The sequence below is a fragment of the Anser anser genome, assembly GCF_964211835.1.
Source record: "Anser anser genome assembly, chromosome: 1".
In the NCBI taxonomy this organism is placed as follows: Eukaryota; Metazoa; Chordata; class Aves; order Anseriformes; family Anatidae; genus Anser; species Anser anser.
The window spans coordinates 95,492,480-95,513,738 of record NC_139720.1 but is presented as its reverse complement, the minus strand read 5'-3'; the positions used below and the strand labels follow the sequence as shown (position 1 = coordinate 95,513,738).

General features: G+C 40.7%; 1 protein-coding gene across 4 annotated transcripts; it reads right to left on the bottom strand.

Annotated features, from left to right (window-relative positions):
• Positions 1–1,042: 1,042 nt before the first annotated feature.
• Positions 1,043–20,399, bottom strand: TBX19 (T-box transcription factor 19). 4 transcript variants are annotated; one of them, XM_083820399.1, is made up of 10 exons: positions 19,691–20,399; positions 16,015–16,236; positions 15,598–15,824; positions 9,849–10,113; positions 7,766–7,900; positions 6,845–6,906; positions 5,691–5,752; positions 4,856–5,044; positions 3,854–3,986; positions 1,043–2,083 (listed from the first exon to the last, which is right to left on the bottom strand). In XM_083820399.1, exons 3-10 carry the CDS (start codon positions 15,792–15,794, stop codon positions 1,846–1,848), a joined length of 1,281 nt encoding a protein of 426 aa, XP_083676525.1. In that variant the 5' UTR covers positions 15,795–15,824; positions 16,015–16,236; positions 19,691–20,399; the 3' UTR covers positions 1,043–1,845. The 4 variants fall into 4 exon arrangements, with proteins under 4 accessions (XP_083676525.1, XP_083676522.1, XP_083676523.1 ...); XM_083820396.1 differs by lacking the exon at positions 16,015–16,236; XM_083820397.1 differs by lacking the exon at positions 16,015–16,236 and having other exon boundaries at positions 5,715–5,752.
• Positions 20,400–21,259: the final 860 nt, after the last annotated feature.

The following is a 21,259-nucleotide window of genomic DNA, read 5'->3' as shown; positions in this document are numbered from 1 at the left end:
CATCTCCAGACATTTTATGTATACTCAGCACATGCTGTGTACATGGGGAGCTGAGCAGCCAGAAGAGGGTAGCATAAGTTAGTTAATAAGCCTCATCTGTAAAGCAGAGCTATTTGTGAGAGAAACATCTACTTGCATTTCTGGCTGCAAGGTAGAGAAAGACAATATTGAGAAACTTTTCACTGAGCTTTACACAGAATTTGGAAAGGCAGATTTAAAGTCAGAACTGACAATGATTAGACTGATAGTAGGCTACAGAGCTTTTCACCCTCTGCTATTAGCTCCTGTTTGACCAATGCCTCTTTTAACAGAAATGCACATCCAGAGCAGCTTCATGACTTTGCTTTTAGCAGATAGCAGCACACATCAGTCAGTAAAACTAACAGCATCTTTAGCACATCCTGGCGCAGTGCCTGGCCCACAGTAAATCTGAAAAGCCAGAGAGGGATGTCATGAAACTACATAGCACTGAAAGCACCTTAAGGGGATGATGAATGGTGGGGGGCTAAGAATGTAAAAGAAAAGAAAAAAAAACCACCTCCACACGTCTGACAACAGCACGGAGTAGAAGACTAGAGCCCATCTTGTAATCCATATTAGTATGTTTTGCTCCTGCTCACTTCCTTCCTTGGTGCAAACCAAGTCATTAAGCAGGCCTCTGCGGAACTTAATAGGACTTGCTTGGAGAGGTGAATGAGAGGACAAGGTATATCCAGGGGTGTAACTTATTCACATTACACTACTAGTTAGGAGGCTCAAGCTTCCACTATGCTAGATGTTGTACAGTCACATAGGAAAGGAAAAGCTGCACCCTGAAAAGAGAAGCTCAAAGAGACAAAAGGTGAGACGGGAAACAGGTACAAAAAAAAAAAAACATGAAATACCATGTTCAAGATAATACAGCTGATTACTGGCAGAGAAATAGAAAATTCCTGTCGACTTGCTTCTGGCAGAGTTATTTTACATTCCCTCAAAGGCTGTTAGGTAGAAAAGACTGTGATGTGTGTTTACACCCTGGAAAGGAAACTGAAACCACAATACACCATTGATTGATATTTTATTTGTACTCTGTACCTGAAGCAAAGTGGAAATGCAAGCTGAATATCTTTTCTATGTCTTTTCCCTCCACCCTCTCAAAAACAGTACATACAGAAAACATTGGAACTTTTCATTTCACATCAGACTATAAATGCTAAACCAGATGCCCTTCACCTGCTGCTACAATGCAGCCACTTTCTCAGCTTGAGTGTGTCCATTATCCCTACAGCACAGAAAGAGCACAGGAGCTGGAGAAGGTAAAGAGAAAGAGAATACTGTATGCAGGTGGCATTAGGGTGTCAGACAAATCACATCCCCTGAAGAGCTTAGTTTCAGGTATTACAGAAACCCTCATATGACAAATTCAGAAAGTCTTTAAAGCAGTGCTGGTCCCTTCAGATTACCAGTTGCAAACTTGCTCAAAATTTCCTTGGACTTGGTCTTTAGTTACAGAAAGTACTCTTCCAAAACCACATGCAGCTATCTAACCACCATGTCTGCATCACTCAGTCCTGTGTCTCTGATTGTTTTGATGTGATAAAGAAGCAAAGCCAACTATAAAGATTCTTTCTGGACATCATCCTCAACGATGCAGGAAGGTTACAGTAATAAGCCAGTTCCTTTAACATTTCTTGCCTTGCATTACGCATTTTGGTTTCTCTGGCACGCAAGAGGTACATTATGCAGTGATGCTTGGTGAAGAGTTTTCTGCATACACATCCCTGCTCTAAGCTGCATTTCCAGCGGATCCTTCACCATTTGTGTCACTCTTGTTGGTCTGAGCTTTCCTTGTGAGCTGCCTGTCCATTAAAAGGAGTGTGAGGATGTCCACGCAGAGTCGGCTAGCCTGGCTAGTGTGGTTTCCCCTTGTGTTTCCATGCTGCCAGACACATTTCCCTGCAGAGGGATTTGGACTGATGAAGATGCAGTAGGTAAGGGGACATTACCCCTCAGAAACATGCTTGAAGTGCTGCTGTTCACCTCACTTCCTGGATTGGTGACGTTTACAGCACTGTTGCTCACTGTCCACAGACAAGGGTAGTGGCTGGAAAAAAAAAGCAGTACAAATTGAATGACTAATTTCAAAACATTTTCATCTGCACAAGACTTACTTCAGTAGAGTCATGTACATTATCTGCTAAAAAGCAGCTATCCCAATCCATTTACTGAACTAGGTAGGACTTGCAGATCTTAAGTGAAAAGCCACCAGTGACCATTAGACCTGGTGACCTTTAAGAAAGGCATGGAGAGAAATGTGCAAATACATGTGAGGTTTCAAGATATTTTTTTTGTATATGTTTACATTTTAAATAAATTCAGCTGATTATCCTGGCGCCTAAATTAAGGAAATTTGTGCATTTATTTTGGGGAAAGGAGGGTGAAATATTTGTTATTAACTGACTCTCTATGTCTAAATTTCAGCCATTCCTAGAACTGATTACTGCCCTGTTAACAACATTTCCATAATGTAACATGAATTAGACTTTGTTACAACCCTGCAGCTGAGCAGAGTAATTATTTCATGCAATGCAGTAGTGAGGATCAGAGAGAGAAAAATAATTTGGCTTTATAACTTGTAGATACCTGAGTTCTCAGTGGCTATTCCAAGATCCTTGTTTTCAGAAGTGCTAGGGAAAAATGAATCTTTCACTGATTTCAGCTGGAGCTGAAGACAATTATCTTGTTATAAAGATCTGTCCAAGAATCTCAAATTGAACACTTGGGACATGTTTTAAAAATCTGTGTGCTGATTAAAGCATGGAACAAAGTATGTATCTCTAGGGCAGGTACGGTCCTGATGTGGATAGGTGCAGAGACCTCTCCCACTCATCCACATCAGCCTGTGAAAGACCCTATTTTGTTATTTGATGTGAACAGACATGAAGCATGGGATGGCAGATAGTGGGAAGCCTACCCAGCTACATCCACCCTCTCCCTCTTTTTGTAGGGTGGCATTTTCACTGTCGCTCCATGCATAAACTGTACAGGATTAGGGAGTTGAAAAGAAAATGTAGCACCATGCCAAGAATGCACGAGTTTTATGTGCTGCAGCAAAGGAACTGGAGATCGTCGCAAGCCATGATAGGATGAAGTGGGCTTAAATTCCTTCAACTTCACCTGCGTGAAGCCACTCTGGTGACAAAGCTAGAAACAGCCATAAAAATCCTATTTGACAGTCCTTGCTTTAAACATTGGATAACTCTATCTTCCAGAGGTGGAAAGAATCCAGGCATCGTAATTCTCATTCCTCTACTAAATCTCATTTGTATTTCCTCATAAGGTCAAGTCATTATTACACCTTTTAGCAGTAAAAAAGAACACCCTTTTTATTCTTAAAAAGACATTTACTGTCCAATCATTTCTATAAAGCCCAGGTATGATTAAACATTCCCTGTGTTGTAAATTCAATATAAATAGATCCAAGATAACAAAGGCTAAAATTAGAGAGCAGGCAAGCTGACTTCTGCACAAGTTATTTTTGAAAACTGCTAGAATACATCTTTACCTGGGATATTCTGTACTAGAGAGAACATTGGAGGGACGTGAGCAATTGTGTGCACATATTAATAACTACTGTTTCTGTAGTATTTCACATTCTTGTAACACAGGAAAACTTTAATGGCAGATTGACCCCTGAGGTAAACACTGTCTCCATTTTACACACAGAAAACTGATGTCAAGAAATGACTTGCCTAAGGGAGACTATGTACTAAGTACGGGTGGAATTGGTTAAGAAATCAGGCATGAACAAAGCCTTATGACAGTCCTACAAGCCTCACTGCTTCCAATATTAGCAGTTTTCCTGAAACCTTACCTGGGCCCAGGGCTGGCAGCTCCCTTGGTGTGTGGCATTGAGAGCAAATTAGCATGTGGAGAGGATGGCAAAGTCCAGCTGTCATGTCCTGAGAATACCTGAAGATTATTGCTGGAGCTTTCCAATAAATTCACTTTGAGGAGAAAAAAAAAGAACAAATCCTCGGTGACTATTGCAGATACATTGTCTTAAGGCAACAGAAAATGGGTAGGCCTCAGGAAGCTATCTGATCATGGGGTTTGGGTTCCTAACCATAGGTAAAAGGACAAAATTCACTTGCTTAGTAAGAGAGTAGCAACGTGCCATTGTAATTCCATTTATGATATATGAGAAGGTAGTGCGATAGATGTAGAGCATGCATTTTTTCAATAATCTAATAGTCTGTTGATAATGATGATTGCTATATGACTGTCAATGCTTTGATACAGGTTTCTGTATAACTTGAGCTTAAATATTTCAGTTAAACAAGATGCCTTGCTAAATTATAGTTAGTGAACAGATTACTTTATCCTTACACTCATTTCTGGCCAATTTCCTCTGATCAAAGTAGGACCAATTTCTGTATCTCTACACCCAGGTCTAGAGAGCAGGTGGGACTTGAAAGACATTCTGGCAATAACAAAACTCTCTCATCTCAAGTCAGCTTCTACCATGTTCCTAATGACTGCTGCAATTTGAGAGGGTGACTGCTTCGTGATACAACATTGAAAGAAGGCTTGCAATGCTCTGATACTTTTGTATAATTGGGAGCTGTACTGCAAGGAAGATCATTCACTCTTGTTTATAATTAGCAATTACAATGCACCCAGCAATTCTACACCATTTCTTTTGCTGCCTTAAACATATTCCATGCATCCAGTGTTCAGTTTAGATTGTTAGAGACCCATCATGCTCTTTCCTAGCTTCTGCTCTTGATTGTTTCACTGCTTAGGTTACTAAAGCAAGGGTCAGTTAGTCTAACTGTGTCTATTACCTGGAAACAAAGCGGATTTACAGATCTACCTGTAGGTGAATGATTTCTTTGCATGTAGGAAGGTGGGTATGGAGCAGCCCGATGACCTCGCAGTGCTGAATATCGCTCACAACCATGGGGAGCATGCGGAGCTGGCAGAGGCAAAGGTGCAGTGTACTGATAATTAGAGCTTCCTGATGCACACATTGTGTCTGGGTTGGAAATCAACCAGCCACCCACTTTGAGGGGAAAGACAGAAGAAAACTATTATTGCACTAAAACATGGCAGTACAATAAAGTAATAAAGTAACCAGCTTTCCTGCAGAATCAGCTGTTCCTCAGAAATACCAAGATGATTCTGAAATACTGGTTTGTGGAGCAACTGACAAGCAAGAACCAAGCAAAAAAAAAACTACTAAAAACAAGACCTGAAAACAAACTAATAGAAAATGTCACTGATATCACAGAACAAAGAAAAGAAATAGTGATCGTCATTAGAATGAGCACAACCTCTGCTCCCCCCATTTATTTTTTTGAGCTGTTCAACAGTGATAGTTTTATAGATGACAAAAGTCCTTACAATTACAAATACAAAACAATAGCCCTAAAAATGGCACTAAAAATTCTTTAATGTATCTTTTTTCAAGGTTTTATTTTATATCTAAAACTGGATCATAAGGAAAATGATCCCACTGTAGAAAATATCTCAACTTCCTACTCTAAGATTTATTCAGTCTTTTTTGTTTGTTTGTTTAAACGGTCCATTTCTATAAACACAGTTCAGGACTCAGTGAACCACTGGTCTGATCCAGTTAAGCAGATCCCAGGTTCCCAGCATGTATCATAACACATAAGTCTTCCAGCTCACATGAATAAAAACCTTACAGTGAGAATATGTCATATGTTGACCTTCAGAGACTGTTTCTGGAGCATCCTTGGGATGGTTTCTGAAAAAGAAAACAGTGGTAAAAGTTCTCATTGAGAAATTATCGAAGAAATTTGATATCAAATTTAAAAACTGAAAACTATTCACTAAAAATAGAAAAGTAAATTAAATAGGAAAGAACTCTATCATCTTTAACCACTTGCTAGGCAGCAGTAGACTTTCCTGCACTCTGCCATAAAGGAAGCACTTATGTTTCACAGCATCCATACATTTTTTTCCTACAGTCGTGCCAAATTCAGGGACTGAGCCTAGAATTTAAGTCTACCTGTGGGCACCTTTCCTGCTTGCATCAACAGCCTAAGTCTGGCATCACTCAGACCGACGCAGGGCTCTGCCTCCTGCACAGCCAGGCAAGACAAAGGCACATTTTCCCTCCACAGATGGGAACCCTGATGCTGAGACACAGCAACTTGATGTGAGGGAAGGAAAGAAATACAGATTCTCCTTCGGGCATGTGGGAGACATCACACACCAGAAGACACAGCAAGTCTAGACAAAATTTATTAGCAATTATGGACTGGAACTCATCATTTGGATACCTCAGTGCTTTAGCATGGAGATGCAAGGGAAACTTTGATAGAAAATTAAACCACAATTCGTTTCCAATAATAGAAGCATCTCTTACATAGTGAGCACCTACAGGTTACTTTTACTAAATGCATCATACACTATCGTACATACATAGCAGTGTAGTCATATTACAGTTACAGTGCAATTTCACTTTAGTTATTCTTTTTGACATATGCAGCTTACTTTTACCATCCCTGAGCTATTGAATTGTGGGATTCATTGGAGTGTGTTCAATGTAGTGAACATATGTGGTGTATAACATTACTGGGGAAATTCACAGTCTCCTTTCAGGCTTCCTGTGTAGACAGTGCTAAGTTCTTGGATCCCAAAGAGGATACTTACTCACCTCAGACTCTACTGTGGTAACAATTATATAGAGAGTCTCCCCACTAGTTTCAGTGGAGTGACTCTAGATTTAAGACAGTAGAAACAAGAATTGTACAATTTACTTTCACATTATGATGCCACAGCTTTAACCTTGTCAGCAGCAAAATATTACTGGAACAAAAAAAGATTAACTCACCTTTCTTTCGCATCCAGGAAGGCTTTGGCAAAGGGATTATACTTGATTTTGAGAGCAGTTATCTTGAGTTTACAGAAAACAAAGCATGTTAGTGAAGGCAACTTGGAATAGAGACTTGAGAAAACATCTTCCAGAGTAAATTAATTGGAACTACTTTAGCTAGCCAAACAAAATATAACCCCGTGTATTGTTTTCCAGGGGTGGTTGGAGGGAGCTTTGCTTGTTGCAGGGTGCTACGTACTGATCAGTGCCACAGGCAGAACACCAATAGGGGCAACCTAATTGCATGGTCTGGTCTGCTAAGTTTTGTGGGACTGCAAACCCTTTCAAGAGAGCTGAAGCACTGAATTCCTACCAAATATGAATCAAATCTGCAGCAACACTTGCTGAGGGATATGGCATATGAATGAGCAATTGTCACAATCTAAAGCATCCTGCAATTCCAATTTTGGGGTTGGGAGGAAATTTTCCCATGGAACAATATGCTGTTCTGCAATTGTACATATTTTAAAGAGAGGAGAGAAAAAGGATTATCATTAAAACTATCAGTCACTACTAGAGAAAGTTCTGGACTTGACTCTAGTCTTGGTTTTTTTTTTGTTTTTTTTTTTTTAAGTGTTTTTTTGGTTTGGTTTGTTTTTTTTTCCAATAAGGGATTGGGATACCAAGACAGATGGACCAGTTTGGAATAGCAGTGGCAGAATATTAAGCTAAATCTGGTTTAGTATTGCAGCCAGATGCTGGATTAGATAATGTTCTACTGCAGAAAGAAGACAGTAGTAGACTCATGGAGCATTACACTGCATGGGACTGATGGAGAAACAAGAAGAGGACCAGTCTATCCATACTGATCTTGTAGTTAATAGGCTTTTAATATATCTCATCAATGATGTCCAAGAGCACAGCATGGCATCCGCCTACCTCTTCGTTTTGATAGGCAGTCACAGCTATGAACTGAGTCTCAGGGAAGGAACAGTTCATCACCATCCGGTGGGGGCCTCCTACACGAACTATGTGTACCTGGGGCTCGTATTTGTGCAGAGAGTTCAACATTATCTGCAGAAAACAAAACAGACAGACAGACCCCATTGCCACTCCGGTACCCCACAGCTGCTTTCACTCCTGCTCTATAATAAACCAGACGTCGCTGCTAAACCTCTCCAGTTTATGATTATTGAAAGCAGAAGGGCAGATGCCTTCCTACCTTCTGACGAGCCACAGGATTGAACAGAGAGAGACTTCACTGGACTTGGATTTCAAGCTTTCAATACAGCCGCAGATTTGTGGTAGCAGCTAAGGCCTTCAAACCATTGGGTTTCCAGTGAACAGGTTGTTCAGGCAGTTGAGGGACAATCCCTGTCCTGCTTTGGCTATCCAAAAACTCAGAATTACAGTCACAGAAAACAGGGCAGAAGAGAGTTAAGGCAATCACCTAGTCATCTTTCTGGGCAAGACTTACCTAAACAAGCTTTGGCAAACGTCTCTACCCTGGCACTAAAAGCTGTGCATAGCTGTGCATAGTGCATACCATATACCTTCTTCAGAAAGCTTAAGCACATTAAGCACATTGCTTAATTCTCTCTAATACAAGAGAAAATATTTAAAATTAAGGAAAAAAATGTATTTTGGAAAGTGCTGTGTGCATGCGTATATATATATGTGGAATAACAGCCAATAGCTGACTAACAGTGCATTCTGCTAATAACATCACAAAAAGGGAAGATGAAACACAGTGGGAAAATGGTTTACCTTAACAAGGCTGCCAATATTTCAAAAAGAAAACAAAGAGAGCTTCAGTTGTTTGCCATTTAGTTAGCTTTTCTTTGGACTCTGATTCTTCTTTGGCTTTTCCTCCCTTCCTTTCTACTTTCTTTCTCTTTACTGTGTATACACATCTTGTTCCCGTTCTCCCCCCTCCAAGGTCTTTTTGACCCTCTTGACCCCAAGAAAGGCCAAGGTGTTTTGTGTTTTTTTTTTTTTTGTTTTTTTTTTTTGGGGGGGGGGGGGGGCGGGGGCGGGCAGGGGGAGGAGGGTCCTGTCCCTTTCTTTCTGTAGCACTTACTTTTCTGAAGCTTCTGACCTTTCTAAGGTCCTGGATGCAGGATGAGAATTTGCAAATTCAGATCCTGTTCTACACTACACAGTAAGTCTTGTGTGACAATTCCATGTGTTACTTTAGGGAAAGTCTGGTCATCTTTCTATTCTTCACTCTGCAAAAACTGAGATAATTTCCTACCTAATTAGGGTACTAGGTTTATGTAGGTACCTCACAAACCCAATGGAAATAGTAGGTAGAGAACATATAATATTTACATGAAAGAAATCGATTCTGGGCTGACAAGTAGCATCCAATGTAGGAGTTTTGTACAAAAACAAGCGAACAAAAGGTCTTGTGCAATATTTCATCTTTAGATGCATCATCAAAAACGAAATACGAAACATAACTAATTTTCCTGTTTGCATTTTTAAGGGGTTCAAAGAGAAAGTCACTTATTTCTGGTACATGTGGTTTCTTTCCAAAGGCCAAAGCTGATTCAATAGAATATTGATAATTATCATGATGCAGAAGCAGACATAGTAATTATTTCATTTAGGAGCAGCCTTTTATTCTGCTATCTGACTCCTGCCAACATTCCACTTACACCAAACAACATGGGGGAACACAACAAAAACCTAATACCCGTGACCATTTTTTCCCCCTTCTCTGAAGTCCTATGTAAAAAAAAAACCAGCACACAAGACCAACTCTGAAAAGCCCCCTGATGATTAAGTAAACCACAGCACTCTGTCTCTCTTAACATCAAGAAGTCCATTAAAATCTGAAAGCGCCAATTAAGGCCTGTTTATTCCTGTTTACATGTGGCCTCCAGAGAATAATTGGCATCTGTGGGTGAAGAGGCCTGTAAGGGCCTCTATAATTACATAAATGCACCCTTGATATTTCTTGATTGGTAGGTGCTTGCAATTGAAGCCAAGAGGTGTATGGGGAAACATCAGGCCATACCTGCCCACTCCCATTGAGCTTATTGGTAAGTTTGACTTTGCTGAAGGAAATGGCAGCTTTCATCCAGTGGGCCCCAAAGTTGGGAGAATCTGGGTGGATGTAGACACAGCTGTGGTTTGGTGGCTCTGGTTTCCCAGCTGGCACCCATTCTCCATTGACGTACTTCCAGCGGTGGCCATCAGTCGGGGCAAAGTCCAACAGGAAGGAATACATGGCATTTGGGTCCAAGCCTGACACACTGATCTTCAAAACAGGGAACATCCGCCTGTTCCGGAAACAAAAAAAAGGAGACACCACTGAAAACTGATTTGGAAAAACTCCTCTCAGTAAATTTGTGGCCAGAATCTCACTGATTAGGTCAATGTAAAAACCATCTTCCCGCCTCTTCAACCCCTACCTCCCTCTGTCTAGCTGAAGAAATTTCTCTTAAAGGTTAATCTTTCATTGTATTTTGATCATTTGGAAAAAAAGCGTTACCTCTGAAGTAGGGCACTAAGACCTTCATTGTGTCTAGATTCATGAATGCGCTCAATTTATGAGCTTTGTATAGCATCAACAGAGTCCATGGGATCCAGACATGCTAAATGCAGCCTTAGATCTGGGACAAGAAGGCATGAACAGGATTGAACAAAGTTGAAAACGGTCAAGAAGGTTGATTCCTTCTTATTCCTGATAAACTGAATCACAGATTAACTGCATTAACTGCAGACTCATGTAATAAGCTGCACTTCTTTGGTGCTTTGATTCTCCCCACAGACACTCCAGTACACTGTCCAGTGTCCAAGTTCTACTTTGTCCAACTCTGGATATATCCTCCGAAATCATCTTGCCATTTCCAGCCCTCAGGATATGATCACAGCCAGGTACTCACGAGACTCCAGATAGATCCATTGACCACACTACTATACAAAGGCTTTTCTCCCTTTCTTTGAAGGGACGGTCATATTCCAAAGTCTTGTGAGCTAAGTAAATCATTTCCCTCTGTCATTTCCTTTGGTTCTTGTGCTAATTCCCAATATCTCCCACTTGAGTTACAGTTTCCAGACAGGACTACTCTAAACACCCTAACAATCTGCAACATTTTCCTTATGTAAAATTATATTATTATTATTTCCTTTACCAGGGTTAGTCAGGCATGATTTAAAATTTAGTAAAATGTATTTTTTCTTATTTTCCATTGTCTTCCATATATTCATTACCTTTTATTTCAAAATACATCCTGAACTCTTATTACATGGATATATTAAAAAGAATGTAGTTAGCTGAAACATGTTCTCTCTCTTTCTTAAAGAGAAGTATTCACATTGTTCCACTATCATTATATAAATCTGCAGTTTGAGAAATCTGATTAAAATCCTTGCTGTTAGACCAGAAATCCTGCTTTTGTTTAGTTTTGGAAGAACATTTTAAAGCATCTTTTTCCTCAAGTGGATCCTTCTACATTTAAAAGTCCAATGCCACCTTTTCTCAACCCTCTTCTAGTTATTTTTTTGCCTTTGTAAAGATTTGCAGCAGTTCTCAGTTTTCTCTCTGCCCTAGTACTTGCGATCCATACCACACAGCTTTGAATTGGCATCTATGGCCTGAAAAAGTATACAGCAATGGAATTAGTAGGGCCCCCCACAGTTTCAGGAACTGGGAGAAGACAGCAGAACAGCCATGTCCCAACAAAGGTATCCTATTCAGTTAGATTCTTAGGTTGTCAAGTAATACACATCATTACTGTGGAGGATTATTGTAGCTGTTATATATCACCTCCTCCATTCTTACAAAAGTGTGGGGCCTCTCTGCTCCAGGGACCTCCATATTGACCTCTCCTGGCAATCATCATTTTGCCACATTTTTATGCACAGGACAATGAATCTTTAAGCTCTTTTCCTGTACAGATTCAGAGCGATTAGTTACACCAAGCAACCTCAGCAATTGCCTGATGTCCATGGGGATAAGGTAAAGTGGTTCTCTAGGCTTAGTGAAGTAGCAGCACAAGATGTCTAAAAAAACACAAGAAAGGAAGTGAAACTTCACGCGCTCTTTCCAGGGACACCACAAGTCTCTGCCCCAGGAGCCATACTCTCCAGCAGCCTCCACCTTCAGGCTGGTGACAATCTTCTTTGCTCATAAGTTATCCTACTCACCCCCAACCTTCCTGGACATTTTTATACCGTTCTTGCTGCGTACATTCAGCACCTTCTGCCCACAGAAAAATACAGTATTTGAAAAAGGTTTTTCATCTAAATATAGATAGTTGGTGATGCAGGGCCAATGCAACACTGAGAAAGACATGTTGAACCATGATCTTGCTAACTAAATAGAAGCTTAGTCGAAGATTTATACGGTACATTTAACATGTCTTTCCGACCAGGATGCACCAGCTATCAGAACTGGAACTTCACAAAAAGTGTGCACGCATTGCTCTCAGTGCAGCCTGCTCCCCCTGCAGTCAGTCTGCAATGTAACACACATACATATTTAGCTGAAATTAAAGTAGAGAGGAAAATTCATCCTCCTGAAAATTTAACTTCACTAGATTTCTCAGAACTCTTTGTGTTAATTCTCCTGCCCACAGTGCAAACTTCTCTGCCTTTCTACTTGGGAGGCTTGAGTTTATCCCCCAAAGGTCTACAGGCTATTAATGCCAGAATAGGAGTCATCATCCAACTCTAACATCCTGTACCACATAGACTACAGCACTTCCCTGTATTAATCTCTGCTTCCCACACAATTAATCCACATCTGATTTAGACCAGCATACCTTGACTGTACAGGTGCTAATGACAGAAGGCCTACCACCTCACTTGTTCCACTGATTAAGTGGCTTTATTGTTCAAACCGTATGCTTTAACATGGCAAATGATCATTTCTCTGCATTTGTTTCAGTCAATTTTTGTTTCAATGATCAGGTGGGTACACACATGACCTCCATTACTGCAATAGCTGAGTACTCCAGCCTCTTCAATTTATTTAGAGCAGATCTGCTACAATTACTCCATGGTACAGACCTCAAGTGGGAATGTTTGATATCAAACTTGAACATGTAGTAAACTAGTAAAGTTGCTTTACCATTTAAGCCTTTCCCCACATCCCTACGCACATCTGTCTGCATTGATCCACTACAGATCCTCCCCGTATACAAAGGGGAATAGTGGCCCCTCCAAGCAATAAGGTGGATTGTGAAGTTTCAGAATACTACATAGCTGAAATGGTATCCACAATAACAGAAAACCTGCTCAGTTAGCAAATGGGGTGTTTGAATATTGAAATGCCAATTGAATACAATAAATCTGAGTAAAATAGGAGACTGATTCTCACCATATGAGCTGCACCTTTTTGGATATATCTTGTGATACAGCATGCACTTTAATTTTATTGATATCTGTCCTGTTCAGAATATATCTGTCTTCCTCATGCACTTAGGTATTTTGCTATGACAGGTGATTATTATAGTGAAGCACAATGCAGCAGCGGAGAAATATCTGTGTATTAACACTGAAGTTGGTTCAGAACATTTTGGGACCCTCAGCACAAATTAGAGATGACTCAGTCACAGCAGATAGAATTACACATGCTAGAATTTTACACTTGAGGATCACTAACCAGTCAGTCCTGGATGCTCCTGTATCGGGTTTCGGTTTAATTTCTGAGTTTTGCTAACAATGTGTCCACACAAATCGCCTTAGTTTTCAAATACACAAGTTCAGACAGGGTTTTCTTCTTAATCTTAGAAAACAGTTTTCAAAAGCACTCATATATCCTTCAGGAAGAATGACCAAGTTAGTTCTACTGATTTAAGCAGCATCAAAATCGGATCAATATTTTTTCTTTAGAAAATCCCGCTGGAGACTGTCACTGAAGAATCCTGCACCTGAAAAAAAGCTCAGGATTCATGGGAAAGTCTCTCAAGTTGGCCTCCTTTTGAAAAGCATGGAGTTGTTCAGAAGGTTTTGCTGCAGGCCACTGTCTGTATTTCTTTTTCGTTGTTGTTGCACTGATGTGTTTGTTATGGATAATACTTTCACCCTTTTTCATAGTCCCCAATTCTACAAAAGCTTCGTTATCAGGATTTATGCAAATGACTATAATACTTTTTTTCTTTGTTTTGTTTTGAGACTGCTGTACTTTGATAATAATGAACTTGTACCTGCCCCAATGACGTTACTAGAACTGTCACTGGCTTTAAGGAAAAACAGGAGCAAGCTAATAAGGAGAGCGGAAGTTAGAATGAAGAAAAATAAAGGAGCTTCTGCAATAAAATAAAAAGTAACAATGCATATTCAAATAATGACAGATACCCTTATCAGCAGTAGCATAAAAAGATTATATCTATGCACTCACCTAGACATTTTAGAGAAAAAATAGTATCACCTGCAATCACAATTAACATTAGCTGAGAGAAAAAAAAAAAAGAGCAAAACCTGTCAGTATGACACAATTCTTTGTATCCATTTAATGTGAGGTAAACCTATCTTACTACATTTTGTTTTTTAAGGCTGATAAGGAGTCAGTGTAAGCTACCTTAATGCTAAGTGAAAGTCCGCTCAGAAGTTTGCTCTAGCCTAACAGCAATTAAAAACATTTAAATTAAGCAAAAGCAGCTTCTTGGTGTAAAAAGAACCTCAGCAGAAGATGAATTCTGTCCCTATATGTTGCTAGGAGAAATCAGTGGCAATAAGCAGTGTTACACCAAGAGCTGATGTTTTGGGAATAGAACTGCTATCTCAGCAAAATAACCTTGGTGAGCTAACAGACTAAATTTTTCCTCTTTTAAACTTTCACCCATGTCCCTTGTCAGGATACAGTCAAGAAATATTGTCCACAAGTTCTGCTAAATCAAAGTCTCTGCAAAATTGATAAAAGTGACACCACATGAATAAATCTTTCTTCCTGTCTCTTAATTCTGCTCTCCTATGCGGATCTTCCAAGCGGTTTTGCAAGAGAAATGTGTGCATGGGGACAGGGAAACAGAGAGTTGGTGAGAGTAGGCTAAATAAAAACCTTAATACAACTGTACGGGAGAACCTTCCTCTAGTTATTGGCTGGACTCTGTCGTCAGCCCAGAGCCTCTCTGGAGAGCCAGTATCTGATTCAGAATTAACATTCTTCTCTCCAGGTTTTGCACTCAGCAGACAGTGAGATATCACAATATTTTATCTTTTTAAATCTCTGTATATTAACCAATATTCTGCAGTGGTTTCTAAGTGCACCAGTTAACGCTACAGAGCAATACAGTTGTGGGACCACACAAGCCTGGACTGTGCATACATGCTACATAGAGCACAGCTATATTGTACCCCTTCCTAGTGGACTGTGCAAACCTCCAAAGCCAGGGAGACAGGAACAGCAACTGGGGATAACAACACGGATCTGCTTCTGTACAGTCACCTGAGGTCTACAGATAAGGACTTGCTAATAAAGACTAATGGCTGGTGGTACAAGAAGCGATCCAGAAGGTTTTGAGGTTTTCTGCTCCCTAGTGAAAGTTCCCTTTTTGTGCAACCTTAACTCAGTCAGTATATTTCTCCAGCACGTTTCACAAGCAGGAATAAAGGGTGGCAGGGATGGCTTAGCAGAAAAGAGCAGGGACACCCCGTCCTGTTTGTATGCTGTTTGTAGGGGACCGAAAGGCTGCAGGGGTAGCACTGTTACGCTCGTAGCAGTTCTCTCTAGCCTGTACACACGCTACTTATTATCACACCCCTTAGCCCCCCGGCTGTCATCTACACTTAGCCACAATGCGGAGCAGATCACTCACCTGCCATTCTTGGTCACGATCATCTCATTGGTGACTTCCCTGAATCTCTGCCAGAGCGTAGCATCCTCTAAGACAACCTGGAGCTGTTTCTCAGTGGGGTCGCCTTTGTCTCTCCCAGCCCGGAGTTCGCTCTCCACTACGCTGAGTAGCCTGGAGACAGTGCAGTCACTGGGCTTTTTGCAGCCCAGGTCAGCCATGACGACTTGACCGCCAGAAACTTCAGGTGGCTGTTAGAAGACAAAAATCGTCAGCTGAATCTCAAAGCAAGTCAGATTGTTAGGCACAGTCTGACAGTGTGCTCCTCACTCTTTTGCCACTGACTAGCTCTTTCCTCTGAAAGTCCCAATGGGCAGTGACACCAGCGTGTGCAGGTTTACGCACACACTCCACACAAAAAGAGGACTATCTCCTAATTACCTGTCTGACGGTCAGGTGGGTGGCAGGCTGATGACTCAATTGGCTGCCTTGAAAGAAGAGTCCTCCATCCAAATTAGCATGCTTTTATCTTTTTTCAACCTGAAGTGGGTCTAATTGTTCTGCTTGAGAACCAGGTTTCCATTAATGAAAATTGTTTCATTTCCAGACTGAAACAATGCATGGAAATTGCGTTCGCGCTGATGCGGACTCTAGCTGAAGGAGCTGGTAACAGTCAAGATAGTTACACAGAGAAGATAGTCTTAAAATATTTTCACTTGGCATGTTGGGTAAACACATTAACTTTGTTCCTCCACAATCCTAATTAAAATGTAATAGTAAGAGACCCTTCTGCACCAAGGTTTCAATGCACTAAGAGAAGGTAGCATCCCTATACTCACTCCGCAACTGATGTGTACTCTGCCCATCCCTGGGTCCCCAATGTCTTTCATAAAACCCCTTAGGAGCACCTCACCTGCACCTTATGAGCACCTCAGCTCCCCTCTGCATTTCTAGGAACAGAGCCCGCACCTCTAAGGCTGGGTATGGGCATAACTGTCCTGAGGCCTGGCAATGCTGACCTGCTCGAGGTCCGCTTCATCCAAAAGCTCCCTCAGCATCCCTAAAACAGGCATTCCCTCTCCTCTCAGCCTGAGATTCCCTCTGGCAAGCCTTTTCCAGCTGTCCATACCCTCCACAAAGGGCAGCCATGAAAGGAGCCACCATTTTACAATTTCACAAAAAAAAGTCCAACAATTTCAGCACTGAGCCAGGGACATGAGAACCCTGTGTCCAGTTCCATGCTGAAGGACTAAGTGAAGGCTATGTGAATACCACTGATCCGTAAACGCTGGACTTTGGCACATAACAAGGCATTTGAGTGCCTAATTTCTCCTGATGCATCTAGCTCCAATAGCGTCTGTGACATTTCTGGTCTGTTGGACATGACATAGTCTGGGGCTTGATTATGAAAGCATACTTTTGGAATTTGTTTTTAGAGAAATATACTTTCTAGTTACTCATTGAGAACTTTGCATTTGTTTAATTCAATAGCCCCTCTTGAACTCTGGTGCTTCCAGTTCTTTCTAAAAGAGGAAATGGCCTGGTTTCAGGGCCTACTAGGGATCACTGATGGGACTACAGAGACAAGAAAGGTTTTAAAAAACTCTTTAAAACAGGATTTAAATTAAACCATCATTTGACAAGGCTCAAAACATCTTGCAATGCAAAAATGGAAGAGGTATCATCTACCTAAGCAGCAATGGCCAGAGCTCATTGATCCTATTTGTGTTGTATGGCACCTTAGGTGGCAAATAGTCCTACTGAACCCTCAGCACCACATGGGGTGAGGATAGTGACTGCAAGCCTCAGAACAGCACAGCTCCAGGTGTGCAGCAATGTGATGTTCTGCAGAACAGAGGAGACATGAACACTTTCGGTAAGAACTTTCAATGCCCACCAATGTCAGCACCACAGGAAGGTGCAAGTCACACAGGTATGAGGTATTTTTACATCTGGGTAATCCCAATCATGCTGATTGCAAACTTCACACTAACACATCTTCCTCCGGTCCCATCTTTCCACATTTTATGTACCTTGTTTGAATTGTCAGTTCATTACAAAACGAGATTATCAGTCAATTCACTCTGTGAGTTACACTAGAAGGTGTCTGCCTGGATTTATGCAAATAGCAGCTTCTAGTTACTGTCTAGCCTACTTCCACTGTTGAACAACAGAAGAATGTACATTAAAATCTGTGGGATATTTAGGCATGTTGAAGTGTGCCACTTTGCATTTGGAAAAAATTGCCTACCGGGTAATATGTTAGTGCAATGTGGAATAGGCTTATATTCAGGCTTTCCTTTAAAAATGCTCAAAAAGAAGAGAGAATATCTGTCATTTTTCCATGCACATGCTGCATAAGATCAAATGGCACAGCAAATGCATAAAAGACTAAGTAAAATACTAAAATACTTTTCAATTTCACTATATTATAAAATATAAACACAAATCAGAGCTAGTTGAAGTACTGTGCATTTCCATTCAAAAACATCAGGTTTTCAGACAGCTCTAAAATACATCACTGTTAATCTTGGATATATATACATATATTTAATTTTATTTTTAGTTGAAGTTTAGTTTCCACACAGCTTTTTTGAGGATTAGTTGCTCAGAAATCAGAACACTCAAAGTCAAGGCAACCATACAGACAGTAGCTTACAGAATTAGTAATATTTCAGTGGTTACACACAGTTCTTTCCATAGACAAATAGAAAGGAAAGCAGCTTGGGTTTCAGATATACTGACTACCCATCTCTCCCTCCTCCAAGTAGATTGACATCAGATTGAAGCCTCAGGAAAGTCAGATCCGATCTGCTTTCCCCAAGATGCTTACAGCTTAAAGAAAATCAAAAGCATTAACAAAAGTGACAACAGTTTACATTGGTGGAAGGATTTTAAAAAAAAAAAAGTGTACCTCACAGTAGACTGAGATAAAAAATATGGCTCAAGATAAAAAATCTGGCTAGAGATAAAAAAAAATATGCTCAAAGATGGACTGGAAATGGAGGCAGCCACAAAGCAAAGAAAGGTAGGTGCTAGCCAGTTAATTGCTTGCCCAACGACAAGCAATCATTAGGACAGAGCTATGGAGGGGAAAAATACATGGAAAGAGTGGATAATGGACCCATTCCAGCAGTAGACTGAGAAGCAAGTTTTTCATCAATAAGGCTGGATTTTTACAGTTAGTCTGCCCTAAGGGAGAAGAACAAAAGCATTTTCTTTGGAGTACTATATTAAAACTTGCATCCTGAACAACAAGAAAATGCATTTTGACATACTAAAAGTAAGTTATAATTGGGTGCTTACTATTATCACTTAAATAAGGTGCCTGATGATTGTAAATCTTTTCTCCCAGAGGGAAAACAAAAACAAAACAAAACAACACTTATTTTTGCATAGCTTGTATTTTAAGTTTATAACTACATTACCATAGCTCAGGATGCCTGCAACCTCAGCATTTTCCAAAAAGAGTAGTTACCTGTGGTTGGCTAGTGGGCACTGGCCAATTGCTATTTTTGAGTTTGGGAAAGAGTGTTTCAGCTGTAAGAGCTCAGGCTAAGAACAATTGGTGATGCATGTAGCAACATATCCACAAGGCACAGCTCACCACTGACGTATCTTTCCAGCCTAGAAGAATTAGCCAAGGAAATAACAAGCTTGCATGCATGCAAGAAAATGATCAGTTAATGTGCTCAGGCCAGGGGTTTTACTTTAAAATATACATCCAGACCTATATAACTTCCACCTTGTGCATCAGGCCTCCTCACATCATACATCGTCTCTACATACAGACAGTTGCCACGAGAAGGGGTTGAGGAGAGGGAACCAAGCCATGGTCAGAGCTACTTGCTTATTGTTGACTTTTCATTTCTAAAAAAACATATTAAGGGTTGACATTTTCACTCCCAACTCATAGCCTCTTTTAGGAGAGGTGAAACACATCCTTTTATCTTATGTCTTTGTTCACCTAAGTAATAGTCTTGAATACTTCCCCAACATCCCTTTTCCCTCCTACCTTCTTCCAAGGTGAATTTTTCCAAGTCTACAGATGCTGAAACTGAGGCACAAACAGATTAACATCACCAGGTGTAGGTATTCCTGGGGCACTGAGACTAACCTGTTCGCAGATGTCAGATGGGTTATTTCTTGGCTGGAAGTTAAATCTCCCCGAACTTGACATTTGGAGGAAAAGGTAGTGGCATTTACCAAGTAACATAGTAACAAGGTGACTGACAATCATTGCCACTGAAAGTAGGACAGAGCATGGCTGACAAACAGAAGGCTGTTACCCCTCTTGCACTTGTCTCCTGTAGCTTTGTAATTAAACAAGTACATTGGTAGGGATGTCAAAGGAAGCATACAAAACACGCAATGTTGTAAAATTCCCCTGAAGCCCAGCTTCCAAGCAGGAAGGGGACCCCTTGCAGCTCATGGCTGCTCAGAACCAACCCCTACCAGTCAAAAGTGCAAGGACAACACTTAAAACCATCTCTAGCCACATCCAGGTCTTACCAAAAAGAGTTTAGTGACTTATGTTTTTAAATGAAGCACTGAGGTCTGGGGAGAGCAATGAAAGAACAATCCTGCAATGCTTATTGAAGTTTATTCACCAAGTTGGAGCAGTAAAAAAGCAAGCTGCTGGTTTTGACTTTCTAATTAAACCCATTCTAAAACCCTTTCCGAATACCAGCTGGTGAGATACAGCAGGAGAAAAAAGAAAAAGGTAATTAAAGAGGCCTTCCTCGCCTTGACATTGGATAGCTGTTTTTTGGCCTTTAGGTGCATGTTTCCAAATAAAAGCCAGCCCTTCATGACCAGATGAAATCACAGACCAAGACTCACTCTTTCCATCTCCAGAGCTCTCGGTGGAGCACTCGAACACCTAACCCTCTCTGAACATTCAGTCCCAGCAACACGGGGAAATGTAACCTCCATCACCATGACACTCCCAGGAAATCAACACCTATCAGCTACCAAGGAATAATTAAGAGAGGATAAAAAGACAGCTGCTTTCCCTCTGTTTTTTAATCATGCAACGAGCCCCTTAGGAGATTGCTCGGTTATAAGAGACTTAGAGAAGATTAGCCTTTTCATTAAGGTTGGGGTGGCAGGGGGGACAGTTTCTGTAACTTCAACCAGGTATGTTTTTAGCAGTTATTCACGCAGCCTGTTCGAGTAGTACCTCCCTGCCTGGTGTTATAGCTGACATCAGCCCAGAAAACACGGGAAACTTTCCAGAGTAATCATTCCTCCCTTTTAAAAAAGCAGGAAAAAAAAAAAAAAAGCCCTGATCTAGGCAGACTGATGATAAACAAAAATATTACCAAAAAAATGGTAGTTTTACTTTTCTAGGTTGAAACGCTTGATTCTCTCAAAAGCGGCGAGTCTTACGCATCTTATTACGCAGGGGAAAACACGGGAGTAAATAGCAATGACAAAATAATTTGTTTTCACTCCACATATTTGGAAGAGACAGCCCTTCACAGCTGCATTGAAATCGTGTTAGCCAGCTTATACTTTCAGTGTCACATTTTTGACTACACCAATGTTACTCCACACTTGTTTCTGCAGAGATTTTAAGTCACGGACTCTCAGGAACAACTTCTTCTAGAGATGCCACAAGGGAACCTGATAAAAAAAATTAAAAGGGTTTCAAATAGGCTAACTTAAAATAGCAGTCCCAAAG

Bases quoted from the DNA above. Each gene is read 5' to 3' on its own strand.
- TBX19 (XM_083820396.1), bottom strand. From the start codon at position 19,813: ATGATTGTCAGTCACCTTGTTACTATGTTACTTGGTAAATGCCACTAC. The intron at 7,901-9,848 runs GTATGGCCTGAT...TGTTTTCTGCAG, and splicing joins AGCTCAATGGGAGTGGGCAG to ATAATGTTGAACTCTCTGCA. The intron at 2,084-3,853 runs GTAAGGTTTCAG...TTTTTTTTCCAG, and splicing joins GCTGCCAGCCCTGGGCCCAG to CCACTACCCTTGTCTGTGGA.